Source organism: Pygoscelis adeliae, unplaced genomic scaffold, assembly GCF_000699105.1.
Source record: "Pygoscelis adeliae isolate BGI_AS28 unplaced genomic scaffold, ASM69910v1 Scaffold62, whole genome shotgun sequence".
Lineage (NCBI taxonomy): Eukaryota > Metazoa > Chordata > Aves > Sphenisciformes > Spheniscidae > Pygoscelis > Pygoscelis adeliae.
Window position 1 is genome coordinate 2,733,671 of NW_008824401.1, and position 20,678 is coordinate 2,754,348.

The following is a 20,678-nucleotide window of genomic DNA, read 5'->3' on the forward strand; positions in this document are numbered from 1 at the left end:
ACCGCCCCCTCCCCGCCCCAGCCCACGGGCACCCGGGGAACGCGGCGGACGCCGCGCTCGGCCCAGCCGGCCTCTTCTTCGGGCGGGTCCCAGCTGAGAGAGACCACTCACCCTCCTTCCGGCAGAGAAACGAGCTCCAGGCGGCTGGTTTTTATTGAACGGTTTATTATTCTGGTTTAAAATAAAAAAAAAGAGAAACGCTCACTCTCGTGGAGCAAGGTACACGGAAGGTACGCCACGCCGCTGCTTCCTGGGCACTGAGCACCCCACCTCATCACCCACCGGCCCGGGGAGAGACCGGAATTCATACCCTCGCAGCACGGATCATCGGTATTTACAACTCATCGTGTTTAAATAAGCCTGGGACACCTCATACAGTATACATGGTTATTGCAACAGTACAGCACTTGCCTCTGTGGTCAAAGACCTCAACGGTTGCTCAGAATCATGATTCGTGGATCCCAAAAGGCATTGTTGTTAACATGCAAAAAACATTACTAAACAATATTATCTAACTTCTACGGTTGCCAAATACTTGACCTTAATAAGGAAACCAATTACAAAATAATTCCTTGTAGTGCTATACAAAAGTTATAAAATTAAGATTCTATCAACCACTTTTAAATACTCCAATTTTCCAACAGTGCAGTTTTCCACATCTTTATCACCACTGAGCATTTTGAAGCTGAAGTAAAAAAAAAAAAAAAATCAGCAAATTAGATCAAAATGTTTTAATCTTTGGATCCCTTTATTCCTGCGGCCTTCATATACATATACAGACACAAATGACCAGTTTTCTATTTCAGCATATCAAAAAGTTGTAACTAGTCATTCAGAATTGGCAAAAAGTCCATACTATGTCATTTGTGAATTCACGGTCTTGGAACCAGAGCCTCACCGCCTCCAAGCTACGGTCTATCAAAACGCAAACAACTTCAAACACTAAGAATTCTTTAAATTGCTTATGCCTACAGGTATTACAACAAAGTTAACATTTCAAGGATTGACAAATGGAGACATACTTTTGCCCCAGGCATTCCAGGAGAATCACTAACTCCTGTGCCTGGTCATTATTAAAAAAAAGTTAGTATTTATCACTAAGTAAAATTAATTGCAGATTTTGACATACGAAAATTTCTTTTCTCCTTATTTGAAAATATCTCCTTAATTTGGTCAAATCCTGTGATATGCCAGAAACTACAAAATCAAATTCTTGCAAGAGAAGTGAAGTGAAGAGTGTATCCAGTTTCGTGTCATGGAAGAACATTTTCAAATCTTCATTATAGTCCAAATACAAAAATCAAACATTTAAGCCTGAAAAGCTGCTAAAGAAAAAACCCAACTAATTCAGTGTTCTTCAGCATATCAACTTTTGCAGTAACACAGTATGTGTGCCGACTTAAAAATGTTTATTCGTTAAAAAATTAGTCGCTTTTTATACAGCTATACAAAGTTTGCAATGTTTCTTTGGCAATGGGATATAATGGAATTTTACAACTATATAAAAAGTTTCCTTTGCCTAAGAAACAGTATTTACTGTGTGTACATATTTGACTGACAAAGCGAGTTTTCTACTGTCCAGCACCCTAGTTGATAAAAGTACAACTATCTCAAAAGGGATATTACAGGATTTCCAAAAAACAACCTTCAGTGGATCAAAACACTCACAGTATCGACGGCCTTCTGCATACAGTTGTCCTTACAACTTGAAGCAATTATCAAATACAGTTTAGTAATAAGAAAAATCCTTTCAGTGATGAAAAAATACTTAAACTCCATCGACGTACTGCTTTATAATTAACTATACATAAGAAATTACTTATCCTTCTGTCTCAAATATATTTAATGCTCACTGTTTTCAAAGATGGCCATTTTTCAAAAGTAACTGCATTACACCCCTTTGAAATTAAATAGTAAAATCCCAGTGCTGGTGACAAGTATACAGCAAACTAACTTCATTCTTTGCAGAGACTGAAACTAATTCTCTGGATCGAGAAGATCGAGACGTTCACCCGGTTTCAGCTTTCCTGTAGACTATGCAGCAACTTTGTTGTCTTTCTAGAGGGAACAACAGTAGAATGTTAAAATTCATTTTGCAAAACAAAAATCACAAATTAATCTGGGCAACAGCACTGGGAGAAGATGCACTGTCACGGCTACCTCCCATCTTCTGCAATCGGAAAGGAGACCCCTCTCTGTGATCACGTTAGCATCTGGTCAAAGCACCCTCAGTCTGGCACCCGCTGAAGCAGCTCGTCACGTTGACTAGACGTCTGGCACAAATCCTTGGTCTTTACACCACCTCCCACTTATCTGGAAGGCTGTGAAATTCTTTCATTCAGAAATTCCCATCTTTGCTCTTCAACCCCTCATTTCAATTCCTGCTCAGCTACCAAAAATGTCTTTAAATCGCAGGACTAATCGTTGCAAACTGATGAAGGAATAACTGAGGGACAGTCAAATCTTCTGTGATGAAAAAAGGCTCTCCCCCCCCCGCCTTTTTTTTAAATTAAAAATATTTAAATCTTCAAACAGAAAACAAAGACTCTGTGTTGCAAAACTCTTAACTGCTCATGCAGTAAACTACCAGAAGTTCTGTCCTGCTCAAAACTGTAAAAGCCTACATTTAATTGCACCAATCTGGTTCATTATAGGTGTTACTGATTCTGAACAGTATGCCAGTATTATTTCTGTTCCTTAACAAGCTACCGTTCGAACTGAATATGCACCCTTAATGCCAAGAAAAATGGCTTGCGCTGAAATTATGAAAAGATTTTGGTTTTGCAAGCAACTGAGCTCTGCTGATTTACATAATCTGTATGATCAATGAGCTTTCATAAAGAGGAGAATTTACACTGTTTCCCAGAAAAAGGAAGTGCATCTAAGATACCACTAGAACAGAATACATCACTTTACTAGCTGGGGCTGACAACTAACTTTGTCCTTCCTCTGAACAGCTGGTAGGAAGGAGAGTTACGATCTTCAACAGGAAACAGAGAAATGGATGTCTTAATAGCGTTGCAAAAGCAACAAATTGCGTAACTACGCTGTAAAGGAAGAGTCTGCTTTTTAGCCATCATAGCTCTGCAGAACAGATTACTATATTTCTATGCTTACATAATTATGAAAGCATGTTTGTACATCAGGGTACTTCAGTCAGCAGACTTACACGGTGCCTTGCACGTAACACTTAAAGGAACTTTAAGCTTCATTCGTATTTAACTAAAGTAATAGTACTTATTTTAATCTTTTTAAAAACACTTTCTCTACGGGATGGACAGAGATCATCTCTTTTGAAGCTTTTATGCCCTATCTCCCACAGTTCCTTTTTACTGAATGACTGGCTGAAAAAAGTCAATCCTGCCTTAGATTTCCCAACAGCTACTGGATGTAAAATTATAGCTAAAAAAAAAAAAGTTATAGTTAAAAAAAAGAAGTGTATAACAGGACCTTACAGAACTCAAATATTTTATTATCTTCCTTTTTGCAAAGGCTCATCGCTATGCTTCTGTAACTTCAATTACTCTACTTTAGGGGTTCTATAGGATCTTAGAAGTCTATAGGCTTTCCACCAACTGATTCACAAAGAATTCAAAAAGGTTTGTTGCACACTAGAAGCAAGTTAAATTACACCCTCTCAATCTTTACATTTTACAATATTGCTTAGAAAAATGCTTGCATTTCATATTTCTAACACTTGTATTAAATCTGCCAAACTTTTACTCCCCCCCAAGTCCAGCAACAGAACAAATATTTAGGGCATGTGAAGAAAGGCAGCTTTTAGTTTTGGTTGCTGTTGATAGTAAAATGATGCTATGTAACTAAAATTTCAGCATTAATGGACTTTCAATTGAGAGTAGCTCAGAGTACCCCCCAAATACTATTCAAGAAATTCTAGTTCAAAATCAAACCTAAAAGCAGGAGTTGTTTTACCACTAGTTTCCAAGAACAGTGGATCAGGTCATAGTAAGATTAAATATATTTTACCCTATATTCAAAGTCAGCAAACTCCCTGCCTCCACGACCTCCTCTGAATCCACCACGAAATCCTCGAGGGGCAGGGAAGCCACCTCTTCCACCTCCTCGTCCTCTTCCACCTCGGAAGCCAATCGCCCCTCTGCCTCTGTACCCTCCACGGCCGCGATTGGGACGCAGTGGTATTCCAAAAGTCTCAGCATTTAATCTTCTTTCCTCAGCCCAGGTGGGTCGCCGTTCTCTGGCACACAAAAGGAACAAGGATTGTTCTAAAACACACTTCAGAAGGAAGATTGCCTGGCTTAGTCAGAATTGCCAGAAAGCCCATGAAATGAAAAATGATATATTAATCACACTGTAAATTGCCACATTACCCCTTCTGCAAGAATCTAGGTGTCTGCCACAATTCATTTAACTCAACGAAAAGGGTTATGTTACAGTATCACTAATTACATATTAATAATGCTGTAAGAGTTTCCCATATAGAAGGACACAGTCTGCATCCTCTGCACACAGCTTCATATAATAAAATAGGTAAATAAAAGCTGTCCGCAATTTAAAACAAGAGATAGAAAGTAAGAGTTTGCAGTTACAGATGTTATTTTATCTAGCTGTCAGTACAACAGAACAATCGCCACCCGCCCCCACCCGGTAATTCGAAATAGGTCAGCAATCCACATCGTCTTGTCTAATAAAAAGGCATCAGCAAAAGATAAGCTTTAATTTTCCAGAAATGCTATCTTCCCATTCAAACAACACTACTGGCCAAGACGGTTATGTAATCTACTTAGAAACCATTACCAAAGCACAGTCATAATTGATTTAACTAAAGTGGTAATTTAGTAGCAAAACAAATTAAAAAAACCACTTTAGTAAATCTGGAAAGGAGATTCTAGAATATGTACACTAAGTTCTAGAAGCACGGTTCTGAAACAACATTTAAAAATGTCCTCCTATTAATGTATTGCACTTGCCCACAAAGAAATTTTGTGCTTCATATTCCTGTTTTATTTTTGCCCACTACATGTGGGAATAAGCTTTTCTCACTTTCAATTCAGAGTTGATTGTAATAAGTAGTGCTGACACTACCTTATGACATAAACATAGATTAAGTAGACTAACAAGCTTCCCCTTGCAGGCCATACCTATTGTCATCACAGGAGATGTTATCAAAGAAGGATTTGGTTTTGTCATAGTAGCAGTTGGGTCCAAGTGGATCTTCCTCATCCGCATTCCCTTCGCTATTTTGGGTATCAACACCTGAGTCACCTTTGTCTTCTCCATTTACAGGCTTCTCTGGTTTCTCAAGTTTATCTTCTGGAAAATAAAAGTAAACAGAAGCCTTCCAGACCATCATACTAAACAAAACAGCACTGTGAACTTATTCCCAGACAGACAAACACAAACTATACTGAATGCTCAAAAATACAAAACCCCCTCCAAAATTTGATGTGGAAGTCAAATAATTTGACACATCAGTTAGGATGTTTTGCTGCTGCTGTCTAGAGGTTTGATATCCTCTATATTCTCTGTGGGTTTAATAAAAAAAAAAACAAAACTGTGGTAGAATGGATTCGATAGCCATCTACTTTCTAACCTCCCAGCTACCTCCTTTCCAGACTTAAAAGCCTCACTCAGTCATTCCTCATAAAAGCCATTTGATGTTTTTGCTCATCCCTGTTGCCCTTCTCCTTTGTCTTCTGGCTTTGCTGTTATCTCCTTTGAGACACAGGGCCAGCATTCAAGATATTATGCCATGGACTGACTTTATGATGTATTTCTTTCCTAATGATGCCTGAAGTTCAACTTACTGTTTTGACTGGTGCTGAAAAAGAACCTAATGGTTCAACAGAACTAGCTATTATGATCTTAAAGTCTCATTCCTAAATGCTTACAGCTTGAATCTCATGATGCTATGCATAAAATTCAGATAACCAGCTCAACCTTTCCACAATGCACACACAAAAATTACCACTTTGTCTCATAAAATATTTCTATAGCTCTTTATGGTTAGCTTTCCCTTTCCTCATTATTATTCTGAAAAAATTAGTATCAACAGCAAACTCAACTCATTTAAAAATGATCCAGAAAAAGAGGCAAGCACCAGAGAACAAATCCTATGGGACTCAACTGGTGGTTTTTCTCTACACTGAAATCTGACCATTTATTCCTACCTTTTGTTTCCCAGCTTTTAGCCAATCATTTACTGAAATAGGGAACTCCCTATTTTAACCTGTAACAATTTTGTCCAAAAATAGTAGCAGCAGTGTAATGAACAGGTGGCTGGTCACAAGAGAATGAGGTAATTAAAACAGAAGCCTGGTAGAAAACAAAACGAAAGTGCTGGCAGTATGGACTCCTGTCTTTCTTTGGAAAAGGGTAAAAGCAAAGAATTGCTAGAAACTTTCTTAAACTGCAACACTCGCGCATCCTCCAGCAAAGTTCTGATCCCAAACTCATGTTTTTGTGATTGCTTTTGGTCTATTAATAATTGAAAACATAAAATACAGGTTTTCTTTTATTGCATCTTTTCCAGAACTCAGAAGTAAACTCACACTATTGGGACTTCCGCTCAAGTAATCCGCATTTTTAGCCAACAGACTTGTTAGAACGTCATGTATGATATTTGCTAGTTAAAATTCCTTCAAAACTCAAACATTGACCTAAGTATATAATTAAATAGATGATCCCAGTTTACTTGTTCATTGATTTTTTTTTTTTTTTAACGACTACAAACAAGACTTAGTAGGATATGCCTTTTAGAAGTTGTTCTCCAAGGTGGGATTAAAATAGCAAGACACAGTATTTCCATGCTCAAATCTAAAGCAAAAACTGGTTTACCTTTTAGTTTAAGTTTATTATGAAATTCTCTATCAATTTCCTCCTTGTTGAATTGTGCATTTGCACTTTCAAAGTCAAAGTCCTTCTCAAACTTCATTGGACCATCCCTCCTAATACCAAATCTTCCTCGGCCCCCTCTGTGACCTCCACGGCCTCTTCGTGCTGAAGGTCCACCTGGAACTGAAAAGAGGGAAATTCTGTTCGGTTTTGTTTTGTGGATTGATTTTTCTTTGAGGGTGGTGGGGGTGGTTGGTTTTTTGGGCGGGGTTTTTTTGTTTTGTTTTTTTAATTCCTGGGGTAACAGATTGGGACTTCATGCATCCTCTTCCTGCACTTCTGTTGTTAAAAGTCCTGTTGGAGCAGCTTGTAATCTGTAAATTCACTTACAATAATTATGGCAGTGACACAGAAAGCATAATACTACTAAATGACTTTCTAGAAGTCATTAAAAGCTTTCAGAAGAAGAGTTAAAATGTTAGTGGCTTTTCAGCCAAGTATTTTTGTAGAAAGGTAACAGGTTTTATTTCACACTATTGTGTTTATAAATCCATGAATACTGCTTGGTTTTACATTTTTATTCAAATTGCTTAATATAGAGCAACCAGAAGAGATTTTTCTCTTCATTGTTGACTTTTTGTGCTTGTATTATTCTGACCCAATGCAAAGTTATTGTTACCCACTAGAAACAGTTACGTGAAAGTAAATTCTTTATTACCGTAATCTGAACTGCAAGATTTCTGGATGCTAGAAACAAAGTCCTAGCACTTTGCAAACTATAGACAATGCTGTATTTTAGCAGACTTAAAAAACTTAATGAAGTCTGAAAACATCGATAGCTATTTCTCAAAACAAGATTTACCAATTTGTCGTTTGTTTTCATTTCTGAGTTCATTTTCTGATCTTGAAACCTTGTGTGCTTCAGCTAAAGTTGGAAATAAAAAAATGATTTGTTTATCCAATTAGGTATTTTTGATCATACTTTTGTATATAGTTATATAGTTCAGATTTCAAAAAAATCCAAACCTATAAAAGTAAACCACAAGTTTAACTCATAAAAGGAAAAAAAAAATGTAGAATATATGCTTGACTTTAAAAAGAAATACAGATAATCCAGGTCTCTGCTGGCCAGCCATCTACCAGTACTAGACAGCAGGAAGATTCCTACACATTACCCTTAAAAAGAACACTTCATATGTGTACGGAAGAAAACAAACCATATGAAAATTATCCAAAGCTACCTCGTCTGTGCTCTTGATTCTCTAACGATTTTTGGCTAGCAGACACCAAAGGTCTGGCTGGTACAGGACTCCTCCTCCCAACTGGTGCTGGAGTAGGCAAGTGGGCTGAAGCTGTTTGCACTGCTTGTTCCATGGTGGGGCTCCTTCTCAAATGATCTATCTGAGGGCTTGAACGACCTGGGAAAAAGACAAAACAAAACCAAAACCCAAGGAGTTATTTCTCATCTACAAATCTGAGTTACTGGTCTCAACCAATCTAGACTGACAGGTTTATCTGCCTTACCAGTCAAGACAGCTGTGTCCAAAGAAGAAATAAATATTTCTGCACCCTCAGATCCACTAATCCAGAATGAAGGATATTTAGCAATTCCCCTTCCCCCAGTCTAAAAGAAAAAAATGGGTAGGACAATTAATCCCTACCAACCCATCTATGATGTGCATTTAGCTGTGGAATGAAGTTTTTTTATTGATTGGAGGTAAAAATACTCTTTCTGCCTCCCTGGAAAGCCAAGTGGAAAGTGACTGCTCCCAAAGGCAGAGATACAGTTATGAAACTGAAATTTCATTTCATCTAGCGCATTCTGTTGTACGATCACCACAAAATAAATGAACAGTGATGGCTAGTGGCAGGCATAATGCAGATGAAGGAGCTATGACAGCTTCTCCACAAAGTACTGTTCATACATTTCAATTTGCAGCATGAGCGACTGTTTAGAATGGAGACATTTGTTCTGGCCAGACAGGTTTATGATACCATATAGGTAAATCTACTAAGAAATTAGAATAAGAGTCAAGTCCCAGTAAGTAAAAGAAAAGAATAACGTTGTATCCCATAAAAAAAGCTAAACTAAAGAAGAAAAAAAACCCCCACAACCCACAAAAAAAACCCCAAACCAACCACATCACACTTACAATCTACAAAGGTGACAAATATTTTTAAAAGCAAACACACCAGAAAAATCTTGTTGGTGCCCCACAGGAAATTTTGTGACAGAACGTATGTTCATCTGGAGCATGTGTCATACATTAAGTCCAAGAATCATACAGGTTTTAATTTCACCTACAGAAAACCAAGCTACTCTTTCAACAGAGAAACAGTAAATGCCCAGCATATTTTTTTTCCCCTTTCAATTAATGCAACAAAGTAGAACCTATTTTTGGTAATCCACTCAACTAATCTAGAAAGCAGTCCCAACTGGTATACAAATCTCAACTACAATTTAGGAAAAAACCTGTTTGCTGTAAGTAAAGCGTTTTGTCTTTTAACACAACTGCATAAACTTAAAAATAGCATTAGCAATGTATCTTGGCACACACTTTTACTTGCAGCAATGAAGAGTGGAAGAGCAGGAAATAACGTCTTTTGGATTTTGAGGAGCAATCTTAACACATTTGCATGAAAAGTGGGGGTGAAAGTGCTCAACATTTAGTTTCTTTTTTCCTTGCCACTCAAAAAGCATCAAGAATTTCCTTTTTGCTTCTACTTTCTTTTTCCAGTATTACACAAACTGCCCATACAGTTTCTATTACTATTAAGCTGACTTAACTGTCATGTCACTATCTTTACAGGCAATCAGGTCTGCTGTTAATATTACTTATGTAAATATACATTAACAAATAAATAGCGTTAGGAGTGAAGATTTAAAAATCGTAGGCTGAATGACTTCACAATTCAATCAGCATGAACTATCTTGAGTTTTGTCATGGTACCAATAAAACCAAATATTGCATTTCCATATGCTATTTACTAACATTAATCAACTGAAATAAGTCCTACTCCTCAATAAAGATGTTTTAAGGATAACAACAAATGTGTTGCTAACAGTTACCTATGCAGCACGCCAAGATGTAGGAAAATACATTTAAAGAGCAAGTACAAAGCCTCTCAGTGCTTTCTGATTTTAATACCAAGTGTTTTCATGACAGAATTCAGCTGTCTAGTTAGCATTTCTGGCAACCACCTAAATCACGGGGGCACGATTGGTCAAAAAAGATGAAAGAGTTATTCAAAAAGATTTACCTTGAGACATCTGTGTTTTTAGTGATCTTGCGTCTGTTGTAAATGCAGAACCAACTGCAGTGCTTTGGGACATGCTAGCACTGGCTGAAGAGTCTGTTCCAAAAGATGTTAAAGAACCTCCTGCTTTGAAAGAAATAGTACAGTTGTAAAGCCTGGTTTAGACTTCTTTCTGTGTGTTTTCTTTTTGTTTTTTAAATTAGCACTAAATGATTAGTGAAGCCATATTAGGCAGTTATTATAGAATACACATAAGTCTGCCCTTCCCATACACTTTAAGTTTAATGTAATGTATGTATTTGTAGTAAGTTGGTAAGACTATAATATCTTGATGCTTTTTCTCTAATAAAAAAATAAATAAAAGAGCACTGCTAACTTTAGTATCACAAGTATTAACATAACATAGTCATGACAGCATCTTGCAGAGTAACAAGCAAATGTTATTGGTATATATTTCCACTTAACATCTTTTAAACAAAAATATGACTGTCACATCTTACTAATTGATATCAAATTATGACCAATTCTACAGCCTCCCTTTCACATGGCTAACGTTTTCAGTACCAGGAGTAACATGGTCACCGTAACAGTTACAAGAATTAAAGTTCCTATGTGAAAAACTAAAAGGTGAAATAAAAAACTTTGAGGAACGAAAAGTTGGTTGGTGAGTCTCAGAGAGCATCTGCAGTATAAAGGAGCAACTAATCCATGCAGCTCAAATACTTCAAGCATGTACTTCATTCCAAGCTAACATCTCATGAATAGCTGGAGGACTGTGCTGGCACATGGATTGCTGAATAATCCAAACCCTTGGTTAAGGCACACACCACCTGGTCAACTTGGGATACCAGATGTCCACAGCACAACTAAGGGGCTTTTGTGGAGGAGCAGCCTCTACCACTTATGAAATATAACGAATACATGATTAATGTAATGAATATATATGAAAAAGAATGAATTCATGAATACAGGAACCTTTCCCCACTTGTCCCTCTGAGATAGGTTGTTTAGTTCTCAGTCATAATTGCTTTGCTTTGAGCTGCAAAGGCTATGAAAAACTGCCTACTTTTGAGCTAAACTGTGGGACTGATACAGATTGAAGACTTTGGATCTGCCCTTAGGATAAGACGTTGATGGAATTATAAGCACTGACTACTGTCTATGCACACACGTGCAACTTCACTTATAGGAAAACACCAAATAATAAAAATGAACATACCAACTCCAACAGCGCCAAACTGCTGCCCCACCAGCGGGCTTGGACTAAACTGACTGTATGCAGGCATTCTGCCAAAAGGACCATAAGACCCCACAGACTGGAATGAAGATGTAGTTGAAGATCCTAGTGAAGACTAAAGACAAAACACACTTGCAGAAATTCATGTTTACACAAAAAGTAGGAAATAGTTCTGCAAGGCAAGAAATGCAGAAACTTAAATTTACCCAAGCACCACCACTGTGGCTAACACGTATACAAGACCTTAACATTCATAAAGTTGCTGCTTTTAATATCAAGAATTTAACCGCTTTAACACAGAAGCGAAGACCGCACAAAAATAATGAATTACACACATTACTCTGCATGAAAACTCAAAAGAGGCAACAGTTAGCAGAAAACATTTTCACAAGTACGTATACAGTTTAGAAAGCACTTTTACCCTTCCAATATCACAAACTTGCGAAAACAGTACCATAGAATTTTGCAATCTTTTCCCTAGAACCTCAGATACTGGACTCTTGTCAAACACGTGTATAAGCTTTTGTTGGCTTTGTTGGAAGAAGTCATTACCTTTTCCTCTGAAGTTTCAAAAAAACCAAATGAACAATGAAAGACCCAAACACACTAGAAGAGAGTGGGGTTATTACTATTATTGGGGTTAGCAGTAATGCAATTTCACAGCTCTCAACTACCACTGACAGAAGGAGTTGCACCAAATTTAGCAAAAGACGTTAGAGAATTGCAAGGGTACTTTGTAAGGAAGCATCAAGAATTTTATCTTACGGAATAGTTAAACATTAGAAACAAACACTCACATGGAATTATCAAGTTCCATTTGAACCAAGAACTTCCATCTTGCTCTCAGGGATGATTTTAAGACACCCCACAAGCACAATCAACAAGACAACAAATTTCAGACATTAAAAATAACTATCTCTGTCAATCCATTTACTACGAAATAACAGATTAATTAACCCTGAAAGCTTCAAGTTGTAAGTTGCTTTCCCTTCAGCAACCAAGTATTCCTTTTTCAAATAACTGCCCTTTACTAGGAAGCCTTTTAAAAAAAAAAAAAAGCATAGCTAGATGAAACACTTTAAAAGTCACAGTCAGCAAAAAAAGCTGAACATTAAAATCCAAAGAAAACAAAACAAACAAAAAAATCACTAATGATTTAGAGGGGTTTCAGCATCTACTCTATTTGACTTATACCAAGCCTGATCTTTCCAAGAAGTCTTGCATACATGTCCTTCTAAGCCAAGTACTTTCAAAAAAAGGCATCAAGGTTTACCAAAAGTTGTTAGTTGTTTTTGAAAAACTGGCAGCTTTAGTATCCAGTGCATTGTGCTAGAGTTAGATTTCAACCTTGATTTTCACAGTAAAGACATGATTCAAAAGAGGAAAACCTTTCCAGAGTTCTTTACATTGGGTTGTGAACTTTACAGCAAACAACATTTTAATTTTTAAACACTCAGCTAGAGAGCACTTAAAGCTACCAGGTTATATGTTCAGCAACAAACATCTAAAAATACGTTTTGACTTACCTGAACAATAGCAGGGTCCTGTGGCAAAGAACACTGAGGTTTTGGTGGCTCACAGACAGTTAGGTCTTTAATGTCACTGCCACGGAATATAATATACTCAAAAACTTCATCACGAGGTGGTATAGGTCTATCAGTTGGTCTATCCTCTGTACCAAAGGAGCGAACTGCAAAATTGAGGAGAAAAAAAATAAAAACATCCCACAGTCAACAAAAAGGTTTCAAATATACTGCAGAGACCAACAGCTTTACATAAAAAGAGTAAAATTTCGTTGAGCAAAAAACCTTATTAAATAGGCAGCATATTCTTTGCCATTATCAACTGGTCAGACATAAACAAGTAAGTTGATCTTACAAGCTTCAGTTAAAAATCAAGCAGAAAGACAACTATTCCTTACTGAGAATGAATTACATAGGAATTACTATCACTTATGCTATCACTCACATGTTGAGTATTTCAACTGTTTTGTGAGGATAAGGGGAAGCAGCAAAGCAGTTTTTTTGCTAAGTTAACACTTTCTGGACATTATAGCAACAGGAACACCAACAAAGGCTGGTCAGTCAGTCCTGTGAATCAAGGAGTACATGAGTTTACATACTTCATATTCTGCACTTGCAAATCAGGAAAAAAATATGCTAATAGTACTAGAAACTAGAATATTACAAATTACTGAAAGCAAAGTATTTCTCAATACATTCAAGGTCTGAATCAAGATTTAAATAAAAATTAGGAATTCTGTGGTATATATATACAATTTTCACTAAGCAATTTTCTTCTTGCTGGTGTAAGGTTCATATGATCTCTGTCAAATTACGTAAACTCACTGGGCATAACTATCTTACTAAGTAGGCCTGCACAGTGTGCAACATACCAAGACATTAAATTTATTTGTATGTACTTAGCTGAATTAGAACAGTTTTCAGATTGCATAGTGATGAAGCTTATCATGCTTTTCCCTTTGCACTACATATAATCACTACCATGGTATGTGGATAGCATCACTTTACTTTCACTACTCTCTCAAAGACTTTTCCTCACCTTAAGACTGCCAACCCTAGGTGAATATAGTGAAAAAAAAAAAAAAAAAAAAAAAAAAAAATCTGAAGAAGAGATATGTCTCCAACAGCTAGTTTTGTAAGCAAAAACTAAACAATGAATTGAAACCAGAGGAGGAAAAATAAAAATCACGACAATCGCGTTCTACTGAACATCAACTTGCAGCAGCTTTAACAATCCCTCATGACCGTCTTTGCTCTAGCCTTTTAAGAAGTTTTTGTTTGCTTTGTAAAGTACTACAGGTTATGCTGAGAAAACATCCATATTTTGCTTTAATTTACCAGAATTAGTTTTCCCTCCATTTCCAGATGCATCAACAATTTGGAGACATCATTAGGCACTTATTTGCAGCCACAAAACCATTAGTCAAGAAAAGCAGAGTTTCCTGTAGAGCTGTATAAAATGATACTGAGTCATTTCTCAGGCTGCACCAACCATCTTCCATCACTGTTGCTTCTTCTAGTACTGCATAAACAGAGCTTATCAGTCAAGTATTACAAATCTTTTTGAGAAGCATAATGCAGGGGTAAAGAGATCAGCTCCACACTACAATGAAAAATAACATTAAGTGGTTATGATTATTTTGTTCATACTTGTATCATCTACCAAGCTGAATTTAATCAACTTTTCTATTTCTGTGCATCTGAAAGTCTGCTCTGAATGGTACTATAAAATGTAAGCGCTGTAAAAAAGCATATACTGTTAAGTGAATTACAATCTTTGTTATAAGATAAATCTGTCTTCTCTTCTTCCTCTACAGAAAAAGATAGCTGAAGTTGAAGAATTTGCAGAAATTAACTCAAAGTAATACACAATAGCTTAACAACATTATCAACTGGTCACGTGCATTACTGTAGTTCATTCTGTTGCTTTTTATTCATCAGGCTTTTCTATTTCACTGTCTTGACCGAGGATCCACCTTCACTTTCTGGCCATCCTATACTCTATTTATTAGATAACTAACAAATTAACTTCGCTCTTCGTTCCATCATTTGACCTGTTGTCTTGGTAAGTAAAACCAAAGTTGATTTTGTATTGGTTCTCTCTATCCCACACTGAAATGGTTGCTCTAGTAGCCATTTTGTCCACAGAGGTGCACAAAAATGGCCAGAGTGTGATAAGTTACTGAAGTATTTTACTTTCTAGCTAAAGTGAAGGAACTATCATAAAATTACAAAAACATGAAAAAGGAAGTATTTTCAATACCAAATATTAGAATTCATCTTCAAGAGATTCAGCTGTCTATGCAGCTAGATCAAGACATTGATAAGGTCGTCAATGGTTTTGCAATAAAACACATCAAGAGTTGCTACTAAGAGTTTGGGTTTTTTTTCTCTACCTCTCCCCTGCTCCAAACCAAACTGGTTTTAGTGCAACATCCAATGAAGACTAGCTCTGCTGGAGGGGGGTAAGCAAACTCCTCTGATTTGGGGTTCAACCTTCCCCTCTCATCCCAAAGTAACAAAAATAACCATCCCCAAGTCTGATTTCCTTCTAAAGCAAGGAACCAGAACTGCATGTGCGGCGATCTAAGAAAGCAGTTTAGGATAAGGGCTACTCAACATTTTGCAGTGTCTATCCCAACTAGGTCCTTCAGATAGTAGTATAACATAAAGAGTTGAATGCTACTGTTAATATTTTGCAAAGGGATCGCTATCTTTACAGTTTCTTCTTCCCTAGCTTGGATTAGGATTTAACATAATCTGAGCTCATTAAAGTAAAAAGTCTAATATTAAAGGTGGCCAGTACAATAGGATTTTTGAAAGAAATAGCTTTTACCATAGTTTTGCATAACCAGAAATACTAAGTTGCCAGAGTGTCAAAAACACAAGGTATTGGAGTGGCAGCAGTCTTAGAGCTCTATCCAGCTCTGCCTCTTGGGGTATTTCCTCAGACTACATCCTTCCTCCAGAACAAGGTGCAGTGGTTCATACATAGGAAAATACTGAAGAGTGAGAGGAAATGAAAATAAGCACGTGAAAGATAATGTAATCTTACAACACTTACCAGGACTATGGTAAATCCATTTAATCTTACCTTGTCAATTTAAGTTGGTTTTTGGGGGGTTGTTTGTTTGTTTGATTTTTTTTTTTAGAGGAGCTAAACTGGCTTAGGGACTTGCAAACAAAAAGGCAACCATCACATGTTAAAAGCAAACTTTTTTTTGGTCAGTGTAAACACACACAATTAAGTAGCTAGCTAGAAAGAAACTAACGCTGTTGAGCCTTACAGGATTCATGTATGTGACTTTATGCCCGAGTAGTTCCGCTAATTTCATATTAAAGTGCTGTGAGCAAATTTTTGTACAGATTTTGATTGACTTCAGTGTTACTACTATACTGTATTTTAATGTATATTACTATATTATACTACTATAGCATCCAAGGAAAACATTGCAACTTTCCCTATCAGTTAACAGAAATGATCACCTGTGGATTAACACAGAAAAATACTGTGTTAATCAGAAGCCAAGCTATATATTCTACTAGCAAAAGAGGACTCAGTTCCCATATAATGTGAATTATTGGAAACATGTAATTCAGTCTCTGTACACAGCACTGACACAATCTTATCAGCCTTACTTCACATGTAGCATACATACACAAAAACCAGTCTTTCCCCACTCTTAAGGCACCCATGAGAAGGACAACAACTAAAATAAGACCACCACTACCAGAACAAGTCATTTCAATTGCCATCTCTCTTCAAAACATCCCAACCCTTTCCCTGTAAACATGCTTAGATGCCTGCACGCCCTGTTACAGGAAAACTATTAATATGAAGGAGCCAGCTTGTGGTGGGCTCATACCTTCAGAACAATAATTCAGGCCTGCATTCCCTTACTCGTAGGGGTGGTGAGTTAACAGGGAGATAGATACGAGGGAAGTAGCCAGGAGTGGGCTTTGACAAGAGGAATTTTTCTGCTGTGACACACTATGCACAGGGTTAGTTTGGCACACATGCCCTAAACCTCAAGACACGGAGAGAACATGTCACTTAACTGACTAAAAAAATAACTTCATAAAAACTTGATAAAAAATTAACCTTTCCCTTTCCTGCTCCTACCTCTGACCTATAAGAAATGCTCAAGTCTTCACAACAATTTAGCTTTCTTCTGTCCACGTTTCTAAGTCTTTCACCCAATTAATACTATGTAAAAGTCTAAAAGAAAGGGAAGTTTTCTCTTTCATGTGTCATTAGACTACGGAAAACACTATCACAGATGGTTGAAAATGCCAGAAGTTTAACTACTTCTTAAATTACTGAAAGCTATTTCATTATTATCTATTAATTTTAATGGTTCCAAATGCAACTCTAAATGGTCCAACAGCTGATAAGTGAAAACTGATGCATTATACCAGAGAGACAGTATGTAATTTTCTGTTTCTTATACTCACATGCCTAAGGATTCTCTACTGTTGGTAGGGAACAAAGCCTTTTCTGACCCAATATGGTTGTTCTTGCACAGCTTATCTACATTAAAAATCTCTCTCTAAATCGGTGCCTTGAAATAGAAAGACATTATGTATTACTAGCATGAAAGATCACATCTAGTTTTTAATGCCACAACATGTAAGATCAAGCACAATCCGTCATGATTATTCTATAACTGCCCCAGGTAGGGCAGCAATCACTTCAGAGCAAGAAAATTTTACTCCTAACCGTGGCTTGCACATACTCGATTCTTAAATTGGTTGGACTTAATGATGTTTAAAAAATTAAGTATGAATTAGAAGTATGAACTAGAAGGACATTCCAAGTTAATTTAACTTGAGAATAAGAGTGGGTGTTTTTTTGTTCCAAATACTAGCTCTGAAAAGCTGGCAATCCAAAGAAAACATATGCACCAATAATACATAAAAACCTCAAGTACTTGTATAGCTTGCTTAATATTTGGACTCTGACATAGATGGGAGTTTTCCCTGTTATTTTAATAACAAGACCCTTTAACACTTTGTGAAAGGATGCATCACTTTCCCTTATCAGACTCCAGCTTAGGATAAAAATGTTATGCTCAATATTTAAACAGTTGCTATCTTCCTCTAACTCATGAGACAGAGGCCACAACTTTTGCTAGTGAAAGGATCACAGCTTTGTAAATAAAGTGCTGATTAGAGAACTATAGGAGATTGCCCCCCAGTAACTGAAGACTACAATCAGTTCCCTGTTAGCAACCCAAAAACCTTGTTTCTGTCTAAAACCCCAGAAGATTTAAGATAAATGAAGGCATTCCACATGTACAACTTCATGAGATTAATCTCAGGCTTCAGTTTAGCCCACAGAAGTCCTACTGTTAGGCAAATCTGTAGTTATTCAGGAACAGATTCTTGAATACTTTTGCACTTTATGTCACAAACAATTTCAGTGATTTCAGTTAGGAAATGAATAATCATAAGCCACCCTGCACTCAACCCAGGTAACAGTCACACGAAGCCAGCTACAGAGCAGAGCAACTGAAAGCATGGAGTCATCTTTTGGGGCTTTTTTTTTTTCCCCTCTTTCTGGCAGAAAAGTTGACATTTGTGGTAAAGATCCATGGTAAACAGTTCTGGTTTGACTTCTGGACTCACCACAGGAAGAAGAGATAACTATTACCTGATCAACATATTTACAGCTACGGACACTTCAGAAGGAAGATCTGCTTGTTTCACACACATCCCCAGCCATAATTAACCACACTTGTCACCTTACATATATGCTATCATACCACATTCACATGACCTAAGCATTCATTTACCCAGAAACTTGAATACTCTAGAGTTGAGCATTTTGTTCATGAGCACAGTGAACTGTTTTACAGTCTAATATGGTTGTTATCAGCTTCCAGATTAATCTCAAGACTTTTGGTTCCAGGTGGCCTAGAAATACTGGTTTATTCTCTTCTGAATCATGACACTATATTACAAAACACACATTCTTCAGCTAACTCAGCCAAGTTCCATTAAAGCAAATTTAATGGTTTAGATTTACATTTCTGATGAGAGCTATGGGTAAGAGAGTAGATTAGATTTGTAACTGTAGTTTGATCTATCTTAAATATGTACACTTTGGCAGATATGCCATAACATGACTTAACCACTCTTGAGAAGTCATGCAAAATTGGCTTGGTCAGCACTAAATCTGTCTAATTTAGGGCAAGACTATCACAAGCTCTTCAAGGATGGGATTCTTCTAAGTGCTTTTGTACACACCTTAACAATCACAGTATGCAACTGGAATTTCTAAACATTTATTTTTAAATCAAGCCTGGGACCAAACCTACTGTAAGGTGTCTGAAAGCATACATATAAGAATTTACAAAACAAAGCAATCTATTTCTTAACCAGTAATCGTCGTGTGTGTGTGTGTGTGTGCGCGTGTGCGTGCGTGTGATTTCTAAATATTTATTTTTAAATCACAGTGCTCATCTTTTTCTCATATAAACAAATACTAGCTTTCCTTTTTAAACAGATAATGCAATTCCAGCATGGCAATTTAACCTAAAGACAACTTTAGAAATAAGTAAAAATCACATCATGAAAGCTAAATGCCTCATAAATGAACTATGCAAGCCTGGGACCAAACCTACTGTAAGGTGTCTGAAAGCATACATATAAGAATTTACAAAACAAAGCAATCTATTTCTTAACCAGTAATCGTCGTGTGTGTGTGTGTGTGTGCGCGTGTGCGTGCGTGTGCGTAGAGGGCCCCGGGGAGCTTTACTGTGATAACAAGAATTACCACGAAGGCCAATGTGACATGAAAGCAAACAAACTGCTACACGGTATCAACTCCACAGGCCAACTATTATACACACCAACTATGTAAAACGTAACAGATTGTCATTATGCTAGAATGCTAAGCCTATCATATCAAACAGGAAGTGATGTTCAGAATACTCTCAGTCCCAAATATTTAATTTACACAAGGAGTAATCTTCCTAATGGCTGGATAAACTCTCTGCTTTTATAGATGCATTTAGATTATTTAAAAAAACTTTACAGTAGAGTCAAGAAGTAAAATACCATTGAGTTTTGCAGAATCTATTATAAAGAAGTTATTAAAAATTCTGACTTAATGTTTTACCTTAATATTACACATTCACTGCCATGGCTAGTATACTTGTGTTGAGAGTGCATTATCACGCGCAAAAAACAGTGAAGTCCTTTGGATGCCCTGTTTCGAAGGTCCTCTTTTTTACTCCCCAGTCTCTGACTCTCTTCTCAGTAAACATCCCTTCCTAACTTTCTTATACATAAACACACATATATTCTCTGGCCAATACATTCTCATGCCAGTGTCCGTACCCAATTTCCATTTATACAGTGCCATACAGTTTACCTCCGAAACGAAGACCTCACGATCAGCCTTCTTTGTCGATAATCTCGCACTCACATGATCCCCTTTAGACCCGAGTTGTCTCCTACCCCAGGATGCCTAAGAGTTCAGTCGTACGCGGCCCTGTGCTCTGTAAGTCTGGAATTCTTACGAGGCAAAGAAATCCTCTGTCCAGACTCCCCCTCCTACTCCCTTTTACACACTAACTCTGGACCACTTCCACCGCTAAGGGCTTCATACTTTCACTCTACTCAGGACTCCTTTGAGCAGCCCCTAACTAGATAGGGTTTCTAGCTCCTTTTCGCGACGGTCCCTCCGCCGCCGCTGAGCTTTCCATACCCCACCCCGAAGCCGGGAGAGCAGCCCGCGCGGCGGGAGCAGGGGCCTCCGCAGCGCTGTCGCGCCGCCGCTCTCCCAACCCCTTGCTCACTGCCACCTCCTCCGTGAAGCGTCGCGGGTCACCACAGCCCCG

At 37.4% G+C, this 20,678-nt stretch overlaps 1 protein-coding gene across 4 annotated transcripts in view; it reads right to left on the reverse strand.

Annotated features, from left to right (window-relative positions):
* Positions 1-1,392: 1,392 nt before the first annotated feature.
* Positions 1,393-20,678, reverse strand: part of LSM14A (LSM14A, SCD6 homolog A (S. cerevisiae)) — a 19,890-nt gene continuing 604 nt past the window's right edge. The window contains exons 2-10 of one of the 4 annotated variants that reach the window (XM_009320266.1): positions 12,835-12,998; positions 11,291-11,423; positions 10,075-10,194; positions 8,055-8,231; positions 7,676-7,738; positions 6,817-6,996; positions 5,121-5,292; positions 3,988-4,216; positions 1,393-2,058 (exon numbers count right to left, since the gene is read on the reverse strand). In XM_009320266.1, coding sequence (XP_009318541.1) covers positions 2,035-2,058; positions 3,988-4,216; positions 5,121-5,292; positions 6,817-6,996; positions 7,676-7,738; positions 8,055-8,231; positions 10,075-10,194; positions 11,291-11,423; positions 12,835-12,998 — 1,262 coding nt within the window. In that variant the 3' untranslated portion in view covers positions 1,393-2,034. Of the gene's footprint in view, positions 2,059-3,987; positions 4,217-5,120; positions 5,293-6,816; positions 6,997-7,675; positions 7,739-8,054; positions 8,232-10,074; positions 10,198-11,290; positions 11,424-12,834; positions 12,999-20,678 lie in introns of all 4 variants that reach the window. The other 3 variants (XM_009320265.1, XM_009320268.1, XM_009320267.1) reach the window with 3 other exon arrangements.